This window comes from Salvelinus fontinalis, chromosome 2, assembly GCF_029448725.1.
Source record: "Salvelinus fontinalis isolate EN_2023a chromosome 2, ASM2944872v1, whole genome shotgun sequence".
Taxonomy (NCBI): Eukaryota; Metazoa; Chordata; class Actinopteri; order Salmoniformes; family Salmonidae; genus Salvelinus; species Salvelinus fontinalis.
In genome coordinates this window covers 51,870,081-51,887,341 of record NC_074666.1, presented here as the reverse complement: position 1 = coordinate 51,887,341, position 17,261 = coordinate 51,870,081, and the positions used below count along the sequence as shown (strand labels likewise).

The following is a 17,261-nucleotide window of genomic DNA, read 5'->3' as shown; positions in this document are numbered from 1 at the left end:
GTTCCAAGCACCATTCTCCGAGACTATAATAATATTATGTGAACGCATAACACACACAGAGGACTTCCATGTCAATCAGTCAGAGCGAGAGAGGGAGACTAAGACATTTTATGTTCTGTCACAATCTTACCATGCAGGTCACTGGATCTCAGAGCCTCACTGCTCTCCAATAGAGGGAATTTGATACTGTAGCAAGCATTTACATGCATGACTTCCCTCGTCCAATATTGTTAAAGGCTAAATCCATATTCACAACTGCAGTTTACTAAAGTACGAGAGTGTGAGAGAGAGTCGTCCACCAAATTACCTGGACCAGTGTCAAAATGACATAATGGGACTATATAACATGAGAACATCATTTTATATCATACACTGTGTGTAGAAAACATTAAGAACACCTTCCTAATATTGAGTTGTACCCCCTTTTGCCCTCAGAACAGGCACAATCCGTCGGGGCATGGACTCTAAAAGGTGTCGAAAGCATTCCACAGGGATGCTGGCCCATGATGGCTTCAATACTTCCCACAGTTCCCACAGTCAAATTAGCTGGATGTCCTTTGGGTGGTGGACCATTCTTGATACAATTGGAAACTGTTGAGCGTGAAAATCCAGCAGCGTTGCAGTTCTTGACACCCTCAAACCGGTACCCCTGGCACCTACTACCGTACCCCGTTCAAAGGCACTTAACTCGTTTGTCTTGAGCCATTCACCTTGCCCATTCACACATACACAATCCATGTCTCAATTGTCTCAAGGCTTAAAAATCATCCTTTAACCTGTCTACTCCCCTTCATCTACACTGATTGAAGTGGATTTAACAAGTGACATCAATAAGGGATCGTAGCTTTCACCTGGATTCACCTAGTCAGTCTATGTCATGGAAAGAGCAGGTGTTCATAATGTTTTGTCAACTCAGTGTAGAGGGCAAAAAGCATTGATGTGCCACCAATATAGCATTACCACTGCTGTGTGTTTTAGGAGGGGGGGAATGAGTTGAGAGATTCCTAGTGAATCATCTGCTAATGAGAATTTCCTTACGTTCATTCAGCATGCTTCTATAATTCTCTTCTAAAACACAGGCAGAATCCATACTCTCTGTATGCTCTCTGTTAGCCCACACCGTCTTCAAAACAAACAAGGCATGCTTCCCAAATGGCACCCTGTTTCCTATATAGTGCTCTACTTTCAAAAGTAGTGCACTATATAGGGGATAGCTTGCTATTTGGGATATAACTAGGGAAACACAATCTTTTTTATTCGTTATTGTCTCTAGTGCTGCGGGTGTTCTCTCTCCCTGCTACCTACCTGAGCCAGTTTCACGTTTGTTGAGTTATAAATAATTCAGTGTTTTAATTCCAAAGACACTCGCAGATATTCTCAAAAGGAGCTACCCATCCACTGGTATAGTTCTATAGCTGGTTATTATTCCATACCAGGATTCACATCCCGAAGGTTCTACGAACAGTAAATATGGACACTATACAAATGCAGTACCATAGCAAGGATCCAACACAGACGGTATTATTTTATGTTATGGTGTTATTTTAGGACGAATCTCAGTAGAATATTTGCATCGCTTGCTAAGATCAGACTGTCTGTCAGATGCACCAGGGTGCTTTTACGCTATGACTTGCCAAGAACACAAAAGGAGAGGACGTAGCTAAAGAGCTTCAGAGATGCACAAATTGCGTATTGAATTTGAAAAGCACACATTCAAAGCGTGCATCTTGGCAGGCTCATATCCTCCCAGACTGCCAAAATGAAGACACTGGTAATTGCTTGTCAAATTTAGAAAATGATGTAGAAAATACAAATACTGTATTAGAACCGTCCAAATTCTATTATTTGCCTCGTTTAACTCATTTTCACCTCACATGAGCACAATTCAGTGGTTTTGAGTTTGTGATTTTCAATCACTAAGCCTCAAGCCATCAGCCAGAGGCACGTCTGTCTGTCCCCTGTGAACAAAAGAATGCACTCCGTGTGGATATCTCTGAGTGGGAGTGCTAGGCAAAGTCACTCTCTTTGTCTTTGCAAAGTGCAACGACTTAAAAGAAAATAAAAATCCTGAACCCTCTTCAAAGTGTAACATAGACAAAGTCTTCGCCGCACCTTTAATACGCCTATCTTCTCTGTCTAGACCTGCAGTCTACAGCTGGTGGTTGTAGAAGGCTTGGTCACATATGGAATTTACGCTCTAGCTGAACTATGATACTTTCTCAGAAAGACAACTTGAGATATATTTCCTAGGAAAAAACAACAGCATCAGTCTCAGTCAAAACGTGAATGAACACATCTGACAAAGAAAAAACTCCCTCCGACTGTTTCAATGGCACTGTGTGTCTCTGACACCAAATGCATATGCAGGCATTGTGCAGAGAATGTGTTTACTGAGTCATATAACCTGACTTGACAGCATCTTATTAATATTTCCACTTCCCCTGAGGTATGCAAATATGCTTTGTCCTTTGCAGAGTGACAAAGTGCTTCTAAGGACCTTGCTGCCCGGATGAGATCCCCATCTCGATAACTTATTCTCAGAACTCCGTCAGGCAGAGAAGCAGGGAAGATAGGAGCACATACTGTAGGAATTCAAGGCAATCATTTATTTTCCCACCTCATAAAGCAGGGTGTGTGTTGACGCCAGGCAATACAGTTCAAGATAAAGGTAAAACGTGTATCTTCGGGGTAATGCCACCTAACTGCTCAGGCTGAAAACACTGTGTTGCTGTCCCTCCGGAGACGAGGCAGTGTGAGTCAACGCAAATCTAAATCACAACCTGTCTCATCTGTGAACACCTCACAGATGGCTCAAGTCACAGAGGCTATTGTGTTTATATTCACTTCCACATTAATTCAATTACCTATTTCATATCACCACAGATCACATATACAGCAGTGGAGGCTCCTCGGAGAAGGAAGGGGAGGACCATCCTCCTCAGTGAACTTCATTTCAAAAAGAATAGTGAAACATTAAAAACGATAATAAATACAGTAGGTCTACAGTAGCCTCAACAGCACCATGGTGTAGCCGGAGGACAACTAGCTCCTGTCATCCTGTGGTACATTGACTTCAATACAAAACAAAAACTTGGGAGGTTCATGGTTCTGAGAAACAAAAGAGAGGGAGTGAAAGAGAGAGCTAGCTATAATTCGTAGTATATATATTTGTCACTTACTTAGCTAGCATTGAATGCACTTAGCTAGCTATGTTAGCTAGCTGACTATGGCTATCCAACACTAACTCTTCCAAGTCAATGTAAGCTTTTGGTTTGATTAATTTATTGCCTACCGGTGTAACTGCCTACTGTTGACTGTAGACTGTACTGCATGATTGTAGCGGGTTTACTAATGCATTAGTTCTAGTAGCTTTGATGACTATGACATGACAACGATGTAGGCTATGTGTAGCGGTTAGCGGTCATGATATGACGGTTGGGCTTGGATTTTTTTTTTCTCCTGGTCAAAGGCAGTTGATGTTTTTTGCACTGAAGTCCACAAGCAAAGGGAAAAGGTGAGAGCAGGACAGCTTGTAGATAGATGCGAGAAGGACAGTGAAAGGGGTGTATTCATTGCGCCAATTCTGTTGGAAAACGTTTCTTAAACTGAAGGAAATGGAACAAAACGGGGATAAACATACCTGAATTTGTCCAATAGAAACTCTTGTTTGCAACTGTTGGACTAATGATTACACCCTAGAACAGCTAGATGCAGGCAAGAGTGTGCAAGGCGGTATCGAATATGTCACTGAATATGTCACTGTCGGTCACCTTGATTACTCAAAATTCTCTCGCGTACACTTTCCTTCATAGGGTAGGTTGTAGCAACTTCATGATGGGTACAGGGAAAATTAGAGTATCATGTAGTAGACTAACCCTATTGATGTTACACTGAGCTGGGTGAATGGAATATGAATGACAGTCATCCATTAAGCTGCAACAAAAATAAGGCCGTGTTCATAAAAAAGAAAAGTCATCCTCCATCATCTTAAATGGCACCGACCGCCACTGACGTACAGTATAATGATGGTGTTATGATTTCAAAATATATCACGCGATGATGACTTGTACTTGCAAACCTAACCTGTTGAATGAGATATTGTCATCTTATCCTTATTTTAAGTGTGCAAATAATGGCAGCGTTAGGTCTCTTAAGCCTTGTAAAGCAGAGCAGCATTGTAACTCACAAGCTGCTTACAGATCAAAGCCAAGTTGCAAGGTTGTTTTGATCCCCCTTTAAAATAACAGCTATCTTTGTGTCATTTTTCCCCACCGTTCCTTTCTGTGATCTTAGCGCGTTCCGTGTTAATATCTCCAGCCCAAACAGACACTGCAGGGTTCCTCCCAGTTCTCCCCAGTCAGAGGAAAGTGCTATTCAGAGTTTCACTGCCAATGTAAGGCTCTCCAAATCCCCAGAGAGTATGCTGTGCCCTCCATAAGCCCTTCAACTGGATCTCAGGGCATGCTAAGTACAGAGCTTACGCTTCTGGTACAACTCCCTTTGTCTTTAACTTTCATACTTTAAGTCAAATCAAAGTACGGAAGTGTTACTGTACCTACTCAATTTGAGTATAGTGATGCTGGGGAATGCTTGTAATTCCTGGGCTTGATCAGAATGGACTTGGAAATCAGAACATTTATGGGGAAAATCACAACTCAAAAGCCATTCAGAGGGCTACTAAGTGCATTTACCAAGTCTATAAGGTGGAGGCATTTCACAAAAGGCCTATTATATTTAACTATTTTGATTACGTTTCTGATGGAGTGATTTCTGTGCGGCATTTTATGAACTCTATGCTGAGTAATCTTTATTGTTCTTCAACATAATGAAATCATATTTCTTGAGATTTATGACGTGACTATCTGATAGTGACTCATAACCGTCAGTAGTGAAATGATCCATAGCGGCAGTTTTAATCATTAGAGATGACTCTTTGAAGTAGAACCTGAAAGTGTCTGTCTGTCTATCTGGATCGCTCCCAAATCTTGCGGAGTTTAATTGAAGGCCACACAGAGAACGTGTGTTATTTGCAGGAAATGTAGCCTATTTCCAATGTTCACTGAGAACTCCTATACTTGAGTAAAAAGAGGGCTGTAAAATTACGTGATGAAACAGGACTGTTTTGGAGCAATAACACTTCACATTCCTTTTGAATTTGAATGAGTTTAATGTGTTAAGACATCGAAGGAGAGGATCTGTGGAATTGAAACGGAGATGGGTTATCTGGCTCGGTGGTTTAATGACAAAACACTCACACCTTGGTATCTGTGAGGATAGCCTCCTCCCCTCCTCTACTCTCCTCTCCTCCTGCCCCTACCTTTCCAGTCATTTCCAGCTTGTTAGAGAGTCCCTCTGTCTGCTTTGCCCTATCTAATTCCCACCCAATTACCGTCTAAATGAACCACAGGGCTGCTTAACTTGGTTTGCCTCTTCCCATTGTTTAATTTGTGATGGTAACGAACCCTGATTAATCCTCAGTAAAAGGTTCATAAATTAAGCACTCAAGGCCAAATGAATCACCACCTATTCATAAGATAAATGGACAATATAAATTTAGCATATTACCTAAACAAAAAAGAGAAAACATCTGGTGATCACGTTACATTTCATTCTGTTTCTGTTCTCTGTACAGCCTGACCTTTTCCGTTGCTTGTTGTGTGCTGCTAGCCAGTAAAATGTCATTTATTTATGACTTCTGTCTGAACCGACAGAAGACCACCATGCCATGTTTGCACCACCACAATTTTCCCAGGTAATGTTGTCGTCTCTCAAGCAAAACCGGGGCAATTTGATTAATGCCGTCATCTCCAAGTTAGTAGCAGACACGACAATACAAAACCTTGCCATACAGAGAGAGAGAGAGAGAACGAGAGGAGAGACCAAGGCAGCAGTTAGCCAAAGGGTGAGAGAGAGATTTCTGCAGTTATTCCCTTACAAGGAATAAAGGACAAGACATGCTTTTTTGAAGGTGGGGAAGTTTAGCATACAAATAGATAGTGAATAATTAGTCCCAGGAGACGGATGGATCACCACACCATGTGAATAATTCCAACACATTCTAACACAATCGGTCTGTTCTTAAATGGCAATGAAGAATGTTGTCACCTGGGAGGTGTTGTTTCCTTAACTTAAGCCATTTGCCATGTGTTCTAACTCTCTCTAAGGTCAGAAACACAGCCTATGTGCTATAATACACAAAAGGGTTGCTGTGAGGGCAACAAAAACTATACATCGACAACAAATACTGTACACACTTTGAATATAACATTCCAATGCACACTGAGATTGGCTGTAATCTTGAAACTCTACTGAACAAAAATAAAAACAACATGTAACAATTTCAAAGGTTTTACTGAGTTCATACAAGGAAACCAGTCAATTAAATGAATACATTTCACCCTAATTGATGGATTTCACATGACGGGGTATACAGATATGCATCTGTTGGTTACAGATACCTTTAAAAAAAAGTAGGGGCGTGGACAGTGGTGTAAAGTACTTAAGTAGTACTTTAAAGTATTTTTACTTAAGTTGTTTTTTCGGGTATCTGTACTTTACTATTTATATTTTTGACAACTTTTTACTCCATACATTTTCCCTGACACCCAAAAGTACTCCTTGCATGCTGACCACACTGCTCCCGTCGCAAAATAAATTTAAACATACATGTTATTCAATTATTGCATCCACACTGTTTGCGCGCGCCAACGAGCGTCTGCGTTGCCAAGCGCTAAAATAGAAGTCAGTTCTATTTATGACACTGAACGCGGTGCAAGTCCTGCCTCTCCCATCTCCTCATTGGTTTATAGAAGCAGATACCCACATGTCATCTCCTCATTGGTTATACCCACGTGGGTGATTGAAAGATGAACTGAGTTCGGTCGGTCGTCGTGGTAACTATGAAAGTTAGATGCCAATCACCATATAAAGTCCAAAGAAGAAAAAGCCTGGAAGGAGGAGAGATGACTAGAAACGATTCGGTTGACCGTTGTATGTGTGGATTAACTGTCGGAGTAGAGGACCTTGTGCATTTCAAGTTAAAAAACAACTCAACGTTTGTATCGCAGGACAAATCAGCTAGCAACAGCAAGCTAGCTAAATAGGACAAATTAGCCAGCAACTGCAAGCTAGCTAGCTAAATTGCCATAAATGTTTAAAGCTTTTCGACCTGTCTCCAAAATAATATAATTAGTTCAGTTTCTTTAGATATTTCCACCTGCGTGTCGTGATCGCGTTTGGTGTGGGGGGACAAAATCAATTTGCACACGATGACGCACGTGCCTGGCCGGTTTGGGTACGGTGTTATATTTTGAATGCTTAGCAGGACAGGAAAATGGTTCAATTCGAACAGTAATCAAGAGAACATCCCTGTTCATCCCTACTGCCTCTTATCTGGCGGACTCACAAAACACAAATGCTTCATTTGTAAATTATGTCTGAGTGTTGGAGCATGCCCCTGGCTATCCGTACAATTAAAACAAGAAATTTGGCCATCTGGTTTGCTTAATATAAGGAATTTGAAATTATTTATACTTTTACTTTTGTATATTTTAGCAATGCATTTACTTTTGATACATTTAAAACCAAATACTTTTAGTAGGACAAGTAGGACAATTGGGTATTTTTTCCACCACTGGGCGTGCATGGTTATGCATTATCATACTGAAACATGAGTTGATGGGTGCGGATGAATAGCACTACAATGGGCCTCAGAATCTAGTCACGGTATCTCTGTGCATTCAAATTGCCATAGATAAAATGCAATTGTGTTCGTTGTCCGTAGCTTATGCTGCCCATCCCATAACCCCACCACCAGCATGGGGCACTCTGTTCACAATGCTGACATCAGCAAACTGCTCGCCCACACAACGTCAAACACGTGGTCTGCGGTTGTGAGGCCTGTTGGACGTACTGCCAAATTCTCTAAAACAACATTGGAGGTGGCTTATGGTAGAGAAATTAACATTCAATTCTCTGGCGACAGCTCTGGTGGACATTCCTGCAGTCAGCATGCCAATTGCGCGCTCCCTCAAAACTTAAGACATCTGTGGCATTGTGTTGTGTGACAAAACTGCACATTTTAGAGTGGCCTTTTATTGTCCACAGCACAAGGTGCAGAGTATATCAACAAAACAAATCTAATCACAAAGGGTACTTTTGAGATAGGAATAATTATATTTTTAATGTTGGATACATTCATATGAATTTTCTTTCTTCAGAATATAGACATACTCTGCATTTTAGAGCACACCATAAGGAGTACAATGACAGATGTTGTCTGTACCATGTACGGTTCACAGATCATAGGGTCTTACAGGAGGCATGTACTGTATAGGTCCTCCCCCCCCAAAAAAATGGTGATACAAATGTAAAAAGCATGTTAAACATTCTTCCTCCCAATGAAGTTATGTAAATTGCCAGAACAATCTGCGATACCAAAAATATTTTCGGGCCACGCTGGCGTGGAATCGCCCAAATGTGATTTAAATGATCATCTTTAACCCAAAAGATGTGTCAGTAGTGTAGAAGTAGATTTGATACTACGTAAAACCTTCAGTGCTTTCCCCAAAGAGGGCTTCTATAGAATGTACTATCAATGCTGTTCACATAACCTGCACCAACATAAAAGGTTTATGCCATCGATAAACATACTGTATTTAAGTGGTGCAGTTTGGTTGATTACAGGATACTTACATGGATCGGCAACTCCGTCAGCTTCTCCACTCTTCTGCAAAGAGAGAGAGCACAACACAAAGTGTTACTATGGGCCTCAGACAAAACCCTGGTGTGCTTCTCAGCAAAATATTGTGCCACGTGTAACATATGTTTTTCCTCTCTGAGAAAAGACCAGTCGAATTGAGAAAGGTTTCACACTGTTTCTGAGGTAAATTCATTCATCCTCTTGCAAGATGACAGGTGTCATCCCAGTTTGCCTGTATATCTGTCAGGATGATGTAGAGCTCAAGAAGAAACATGCCTGTGAAGTTCATATTTATCCGCAGTGCAAGTAACAAAGACCACTTTGGGCTTCTCAGAGCAGCTGTTGGGATTATGTACATCCCCCACTGCCAGGCAAAGATATCTGCATAATTAAAGTGCCAAACACAATAAGGGCCGGGGAATTTAAATAGATGGAAATCACTCTGAAGGGTCACAGTCAGGAAGTTTAAATGAATCATTGCAGGCTGGGTGGTTGAAAACAATAGAGAACTGAAAGTAAAGCATGACACTGTGATCTTCGTCTGTACCATCATAAAGTCAGTAGCTTTATTTAGATGACATTACAAAAAGCTACAACAACCTGTGCATACTGTAATCAGTGCGTAATAGTACTGTAATGTCAAGTACTATTTAGGTGTTTTATAAATGATGTCTTACTGCGTTTGACATGGTCATGCTGTTTTTAGCATCTGTGTAGAAATAGCAGGTCTCTGTTGCCAGTGCACAATACATTTGACCTCTGTTTTTGGAAACCATGTCATACAGTATGCAGCTTATGTATAGTAAGTAGGCATATGTCCACACACAGCCCATGAAACCAAAACAATGTCTCCTCTTACATCTTTGCATGCCAGCTGTTGTCCACCATATTTGACGTGATGCGTCCCTCACTCTAAATCTGGCCTGTAATGAGCTTGACAGATAAAGCATATGTGTCTGATAGCCTTCTTGGCAGCGGAAGCAGAGAGCCCTTGGTCCTTGGAGACTCTGTGAAGAGACACCGCTGCCTTTCAACAGAATGTGCTTCCGTGTGATTAGAGACTTGGGCCAAGTCAAACCCTCGTCTCATGCCATCTGCCTGTCTTAATTGCAGACGTGAATCCTCATCATCGCAGAGTAAAGCGTTTGGACTGATCAAGGGTTTTCCATAATTTCAAGAGGGTCCTGTTTATTCAGTTGATTAGAGACTGTCACTGGTTTCAGAACCACTGAGGAAACTCTGTCCGCTCTTAGAGAGACACAGATACTGTATATGCTCTAGGTCTAGACTCAATCAGTTAGCCAATATCTGTGTATTTTCTGCAGCTTAGCTTCCATTTAAACTCCCTAGATAGATTTAATTGAACATCACACAGCACCCATGCAGACATTTCTTTGGGGAGAGGCACAATTGTAACAGCAGGGCAATTCAGCCAAAGCTGTATCATTATGGATGCTGGTAGAATATATGCCTCTCGTATGCCTCTGTTCCTCTCCTATAAGGGTGCTGTGCAGCCAATCTCATTCATAGGTCCATATGCTTATCCACTCTCTTTAATTTAAGCCAACAGTGTGATTTAGCTACCTGTGCCAGATCAGCTCGCTAGACAGCACACACACGACAGCAGACAGATGGCCGGCAACAATTAGACTCTGATAAGGAAGAGCAGACTGTACAATATAAACCTTAGTTGAATACCTGCAATTTATGAAGATCAAATTTAAAATAACCTTTCAATTGCCAAGGGTATACATTTCCTTCAGAAAGTATTCATACCCCTTGACTTATTGTTGTGTTACAGATGGAATTCAAAACCCCATAATGACAAAGTGAAAACATGTATTTAGAAAAGTTAGCAAATTTATTGAAAAATAAATACAAAGAAATATAGTTTACAGAAGTATTCACACCCTATTGGTGGTGATTAGAGCTTTGAGTCGTCTTGGGAATGTCTGTATCAGCTTTGCACACCTGGATTTGGGGATTTTCTCCCATTCTTCCTTGCATATTTTCTCAAACGCTGTTAAGTTAGATGGGGAGCTGCAGTGAACAGCAATCTTCAAGTCTGGGCTTTGGCTGGGCCACTCAAGGACTTTTACGTTCTTGTTCTGATGCCATTCCAGCATTGCTTTGGTTGTATGCTTGGGGTCATTGTCCTGTTGGAACGTAATTTTTCCCCCAGTCTAAGGTCATTTGCACTCTGAAGCAGGTTTTCTTCAAGGATTTGCCTGTATTTGGCTCCATCCATCCTTTACTAGTCTCCCAGTCCCTGCCTGTGAAAAACATACCCATTACATGATGCTGCCACCACCATGCTTCACAGTAGGGATGGTGTTAGACGGATGATGAGCTGTGCCTGATTTTCTCCAGACATAGCGCTTTGCATTAAGGCCAAAGAGTTTTAAAAAATTCTCATCAGACGATAAAATATTTTGCCTTATGCTCTGTCTTTCAAGTGCCTTTTTGCAAACTGTATCTTTTTCTCAGGAGTCGCTTCCATCTGGCCATTCTCCCATGAAGCCCAGATTGGTGCTGTAGAGACTGTTGTCCTTCTTGCCGGTTATGCCATCTCAGCCAATGAACTCTGTACTTGTGTCAGAGTTGTTGTACGGCCATCTCTAGGCAGAGTCTGGGTAGTTCCATATTTTTTCCACTTCCCAATGGTGGAGACCAATGTACTGTACTCTTAGAAACTTTTAACACTCTACAAATTGTTTTATACCCTTCCCCAGATATACAGTACCAGTCAAAAGTTTGGATACACCTACTAGTTCAAGGGTTTTTCTTTATTTTACTATGTTCTACATTGTAGGATAATCAAAACTATGAAATAACATCAAACATCAAAACTATGAAATAACACATCAAAACTATGAAATAACACATATGGAATCATGTACTAACCAACAAAGTGTTGAACAAATCAAAATCTATTTTATATTCGAGATTCTTCAATGAAGCCACCCTTTGCATTGATGACAGCTTTGCACACTTTTAAAGTGGTCCCTCCTTTAAAAGTTGTGTCATACTGCGGCACACCTTGCGTGCTGCTGCAGCATTCTGTGGCACGTTATTTAATTCTCAGCCGTTTTTTCTGTTACTGCAAGTTATTGCTAGTTTGACCACCAGAGGGCATCTTTGCGAAACATGTACCAGTCATTCCGTACTGGCATTACCAGAGAATTTAAAACCTGTTTTGTAATAACATAGTATATGGGATTGATTTTAAGAAATTTGGCTTAATTAATTGTATTAATATTATGGTGTTTTATTAATTAACGACAAACAAAACCCTCAGGGGTTACGTTAGGACAGAATGGAAAATATGGCGATGTACAACATGACAGTTGGGGATAGGCTACAGGATTGGAGGATTCTAAATTGTTTGCCTTCATTAGACAACTTTGTTCCAATATTTATGTAAATCAGTGACATTTATTCCCATAGTAATTCGTTATGGATCCATAACTAAATCAACATCTGCATTTTGAAAGAGTATTTATTTTTTATCATTATTTTATTGACGAAATGTGTTTATTAGACTGCTGTGCAGTCTACAATACATACTGTAGTAAACATGGGAAAGTGCCTAATTCCTTACATAAGGGAGAGCAGGCCATGTCTGTACTACAGAATGCAGGGCACGTAGGAGACCGGGTTTCAAATCCCTGTTGGGGAGGAAGGAGTAGGCTGTCCTTGTAAACAGGAATTTGTTCTTAACTGATTCCATATGTGTTATTTCATAGTTGTGATGTCTTCACTATTATTCTACAATGTAGAAAAAAGTTAAAATATAGAAGAATCCTGGAATGAGTAGGTGTGTCCAAACTCTTGACTGGTACTTGCTGGAACGGAAAATGGCGGTCGGCAGTACAGTACTGGGCTATTTACGAGGAAGGAGTAGGCTTTCCTTGTAAATAATAATTTGTTCATAACTGACTTTAGATAAAGGTTACACTAAGGGCATAACATTTCTGCACCCTAATTTTCAAATTCTTGTCTAACCAATACCCAAATGGAGATTAAGTGAAATATAAACAAGGGCATTTGAATGTTCTTTTTTCTGGTTATTTTATTTTATTCACGAAAGCATGAAGATGAAATACTGTACTGCTGTTTTGAGTTAGAAATGTAACACTTTAGAGTGCTTAAGCATCGAATACATTGCAGGTAGGGGGATGTTCACACCTACAGTAGCCGAGTTATAAAAAGTCTATTGTCATGCTAAAAGTAACATTTGCATGATGGTCTACACTTGCTACAGTTGTGAGGTCTTCACTATTATTCTACAATGTACAAATTGTAGAATAATTAACAGTATATCATTTTTTAACAGTATATCTAAAAATATTTCTTTCAATGATATGACTCTCCGCCAATAATTACATTTAAAGGATTGGAGGACTCTATATTAATATCTAAGGGGCATTTTCTGTTAGGATCTGTGAGAATATCTAAGGGGCTTTTATATAATTCTAAATGAATTAATAATAATCGCTTTGTTTAAAAAGTAATGATAGTTTGGAGATTTTGTTTCCATTTAACATAGAGTGAGCGAGAAAAAGGCAATTCTTGAACATGGGGTGAGACATTCTCACTAATTTGTAAATAAAGCCAGTTATTTAGAATTATTTATTTCTGGAGAAACCTAACTTGATTATTTAGCAGACATCACTTGCTTATATTCAGTCAACACATATCTTAGGAATATCATGGAATATTTGAACATTTTCGTTTCTTCATGCTTGTCTCAGAGCAGCGCGAAGCGGGATTGTGACTCCATCTCGTTCCTCGCCCTTTTCAAAGCGTGAGTGAGTCAATAACTATTCAAGCCATTGACTAACTGATGAATGAAGATGATGAGGGATCGGCAAAGGCAATCTTTAATCTGCGGGCATCACGGCTCGGTAAGAAATGTTATATGTAAATATACAGTTGAAGTTGGAAGTTCACATACACCTTAGCCAAATACATTTAAACTCAGTTTTTCACAATTCCTGACACGTAATCCTAGTATAAATTCCCTGTTTTATGTCAGTTAGGATCACCATTTTGTTTTAAGACTGTGAAATGTCAGAATAATAGTAGAGAGATTGATTTCTTTCAGCTTTTATTTCTTTCATCACATTCCCAGAGGTTCAGAAGTTTACATACACTCAATTAGTATTTGTAAGCATTGCCTATAAATTGTTTAACTTAGGTCAAACGTTTCGGGTAGCCTTCCACAAGATTCCAACAATAAGTTGAGTGAATTTTGGTCCATTCCTCCTGGCAGAGCTGGTGTAACTGAGTCAGGTTTGTAGGCCTCCTTGCTCACACACGCTTTTTCAGTTCTGCCCACAAATGTCCTACAGGATTGAGGTCAGGGCTTTGTGGTGGCCACTCCAATACCTTGACTTTGTTGTTCTTAAGCCATTTTGCCACAACTTTGGAAGTATGCTGGGGTCATTGTCAATTTGGAAGACCCATTTGCGACCAAGCATTAACGTCCTGACTGATGTTGCTTCAATATATCCACATATTTTTCCTGCCTCATGATGCCATCTATTTTGTGAAGCGCACCAATCCCTCATGCAGCAATCACCCACACAACATGATGCTGCCACCCCCGTGCTTCACGTTTGGGATGGTGTTTTTCGGGCATGCAAGCCTCCCCCTTTTTCCTCCAAACATAACGATGGTCAATATGGCCAAACAGTTACATTTTTGTTTCATCAGACCAGAGGAGATTTCTCCAAAATGTAAGAATGTTGTCCAAATGTGCAGTTGCAAACCGTAGTCTGGCTTTTTTACGACGGTTTGGAGCAGTGGCTTCTTCCTTGCTGAATGGCCTTTCAGGTTATGTCAATATAGGACTCGTTTCACTGTGGATATAGATACTTTTGTACCTGTTTCCTCCAGCATCTTCACAAGGTCCTTTGCTGTTGTTCTGGGATTGATTTTCACTTTTCGCACCAAAGTATGTTCATCTCTATGAGACCGAACACGTCTCCTTCCTGAGCGGTATGACGGCTGTGTGGTCCCATGGTGTTTATACTTGGGTACTATTGTTTGTACAGATGAATGTTGTACCTTCAGGCGTTTGTAAATTGCTCCCAAGGATGAACCAGACTTTTTTCTGAGGTCTTGGCTGATTTCTTTTGATTTTCCCATGGTTTCAAGCAAAGAGGCACTGAGTTTGAAGGTAGGCCTTGAAATACATCCACAGGTACACCTCCAATTAACTCAAATTATGTAAATGAGCTTATCAGAAGCTTCTAAAGCCATGACATAATTTTCAGTCATTTTCCAAGCTGTTTAATGGCACAGTCAACTTAGTGTATGTACACTTCTGACCCACTGGAATTGTGATACAGTGAATTATAAGTGAAATAGTCTGTCTGTAAACAATTGTTGGAAAAATGACTTGTGTCATGCACAAAGTAGATGTCCTAACCGACTTGCCAAAACTATAGTTTGTTAACAAGAAATTTGTGGAGTGGTTGAAAAACAAGTTTTAATGACTCCAACCTGTGTATGTAAACTTCCGACTTCAACTGTATATACATATATATATATATATATTTTTAAATCTCAGAACATTAACCATGTGTGATCGCTAGTTTTCTACTGTTCTGTAGGCTGTTCTGTTCTGTAGGCTGAAGGCACTGCATCAGATTCAATTCACACAAGGCTATCACACAAAGCTAAGTATGTGTCTGGTACAATGGGGGTGGCAGGTAGCCCGGCGAGTAGGAGCATTGGGCCAGTAACTGAAAGGTTGCTGGATCGAATCCCCGAGCTGACCATGTAAAAAAATCTGTTGTTCTGCCACTGAGCAAGGCAGTTAACCCACTGTTCCCCGGGTGCTGAAGACGTGGATGTTGATTAAGGCAGCCCTCCGCACCTCTCTGAATCAGAGGGGTTGGGTTAAATGCGGAAGACAATTTTCAGTTGAATGCATTCAGTTGTACAATTATTGCCCTTTCCCAATGGAAGTCCTTATGACAAATACTAAAGTAACAAACCTTCTGGCAGCAGAAGATTCTGGAAAATCTCAACTGACAAATTACTTTCCCCTGAATTCTAAGTTCCCCCTGCATTCCATTTGTGTCATTAGTGGGAGAGTTGGGCATCGTTGCTGCGTGCTTTCCCTGATATTTAAGGGCATGATTTGTCCTCTAAGTGTTCCTATTAATTGTAATTACAGTGCCATACTTCCTGAAGATGGAGGGAGACAAAAGAGTTCCACTGAGTTTTTAAGAGCTTCTTACATTACCAGATATTTCCCTAATTAAAGTGCTAATCGCTTTCCTATGGGAGGGCAAGACAGGTCAGACTAAGAGAGGATGCAGGCTCACTGCTAATATGGAGCCACGTGCTCAGGCCACTCCACTCATGGAGTGGACAACTTTCCCCCAGACTGCCGCCGACGTGCCCCGTCCATGTCATTGCCTGCCTAGTAGTAACCTGAAAACACCTCCAGTTTGAGATCTACTTAATATAATAGCTCTGGGCAGTGTTGTAGTCGAGTCACTAAACCTTGAGTCCGAGTCGAGTTCCAAGTCCCATGTGCTCGAGTCAGAGTTGAGTCATGAATCCCTATGGCTAAGTTCAAGTCAAGTCCGAGTCATCAATGTTCGAGTCACGAGTCTGAATCACTGAGTCTGAGTTTTGAAGTTCGACGTGGTTCCGGTCTTTTATTCTATTTTTCTATTACATATTTGACATTGCGCCACACTCTTTGCACACTCTGCTGAAAAACATTTTAAAGCAAAACTAATGATTCAGGGTTCTGTAGACATATCTTTACTGCAGTTATTTCACTCCTACTGCCAGCTTGCCGGTGTTGAGCCGAAAATCTCCCGCCTGACAGAATTTTCCCCCCCATCGAGTTCTTCATTGTTGCGACTTGCTTGCTAGTTGAGATTTCTGCTCTTCACTCCATTGTCAGTTTAGCCTACATTTCACTGATCGTAGTAGCAGAAAGCGTTTCTGTCTGCAGTTTTTGGTTTGGCTATTTGTTTCAAGTGTATGTGGCGTTTCTAGATTGTATGGCGCCCTGGGCGAACCCCCCCTTCAGCACCCGCGCAAGGGGGCGCCCCGTGCCTCCCCCGGCAAGATGCCACCCTGGGCGGCTGCCCTTGTCGCCAGTACCTAAATCCGCTACTGATTTCTATTAGTCTATAAATAAATCTCTTTGCCAAAATTCGTCATCTCTCCCATGTCTTATTCGACTAATATTTTTTGAAAGTGTAAGGATAATAATTCACCCGTAGTTGTTCTGAAATGTTTATTGCTTGCCAACATTTTACTCCCTCTATGTTTAATATAACACACATACATTCATTATTCATTTCGGTTGCCTATCCTGATGTGTACAACAGAAGTATTTGGCTCTAGCCACAAAATTAAGGAAATTAGAAGGGTGTGGGGGGGGGGGGGGGTTCTGGCAGGGGGGAGATTTTCGGGCACAACAGCTGAGCAGAGCCTGCCTGTCTGTCTACACTCATCGCAGAACAGCAGAACAGAATCCTACCGCAGATGAAATATCAGCATGAGCAGAGAAGCACAAGATTGA

General features: G+C 40.8%; 1 protein-coding gene across 1 annotated transcript in view; it reads right to left on the bottom strand.

Annotated features, from left to right (window-relative positions):
• Positions 1-17,261, bottom strand: part of LOC129820879 (follistatin-related protein 4-like) — a 217,591-nt gene that overhangs the window by 174,943 nt on the left and 25,387 nt on the right. The window contains exon 3 of the mRNA XM_055877954.1: positions 8,695-8,728. Within this exon, the coding sequence (XP_055733929.1) occupies positions 8,695-8,728 (34 nt within the window). The remainder of the gene's footprint in view (positions 1-8,694; positions 8,729-17,261) is intronic.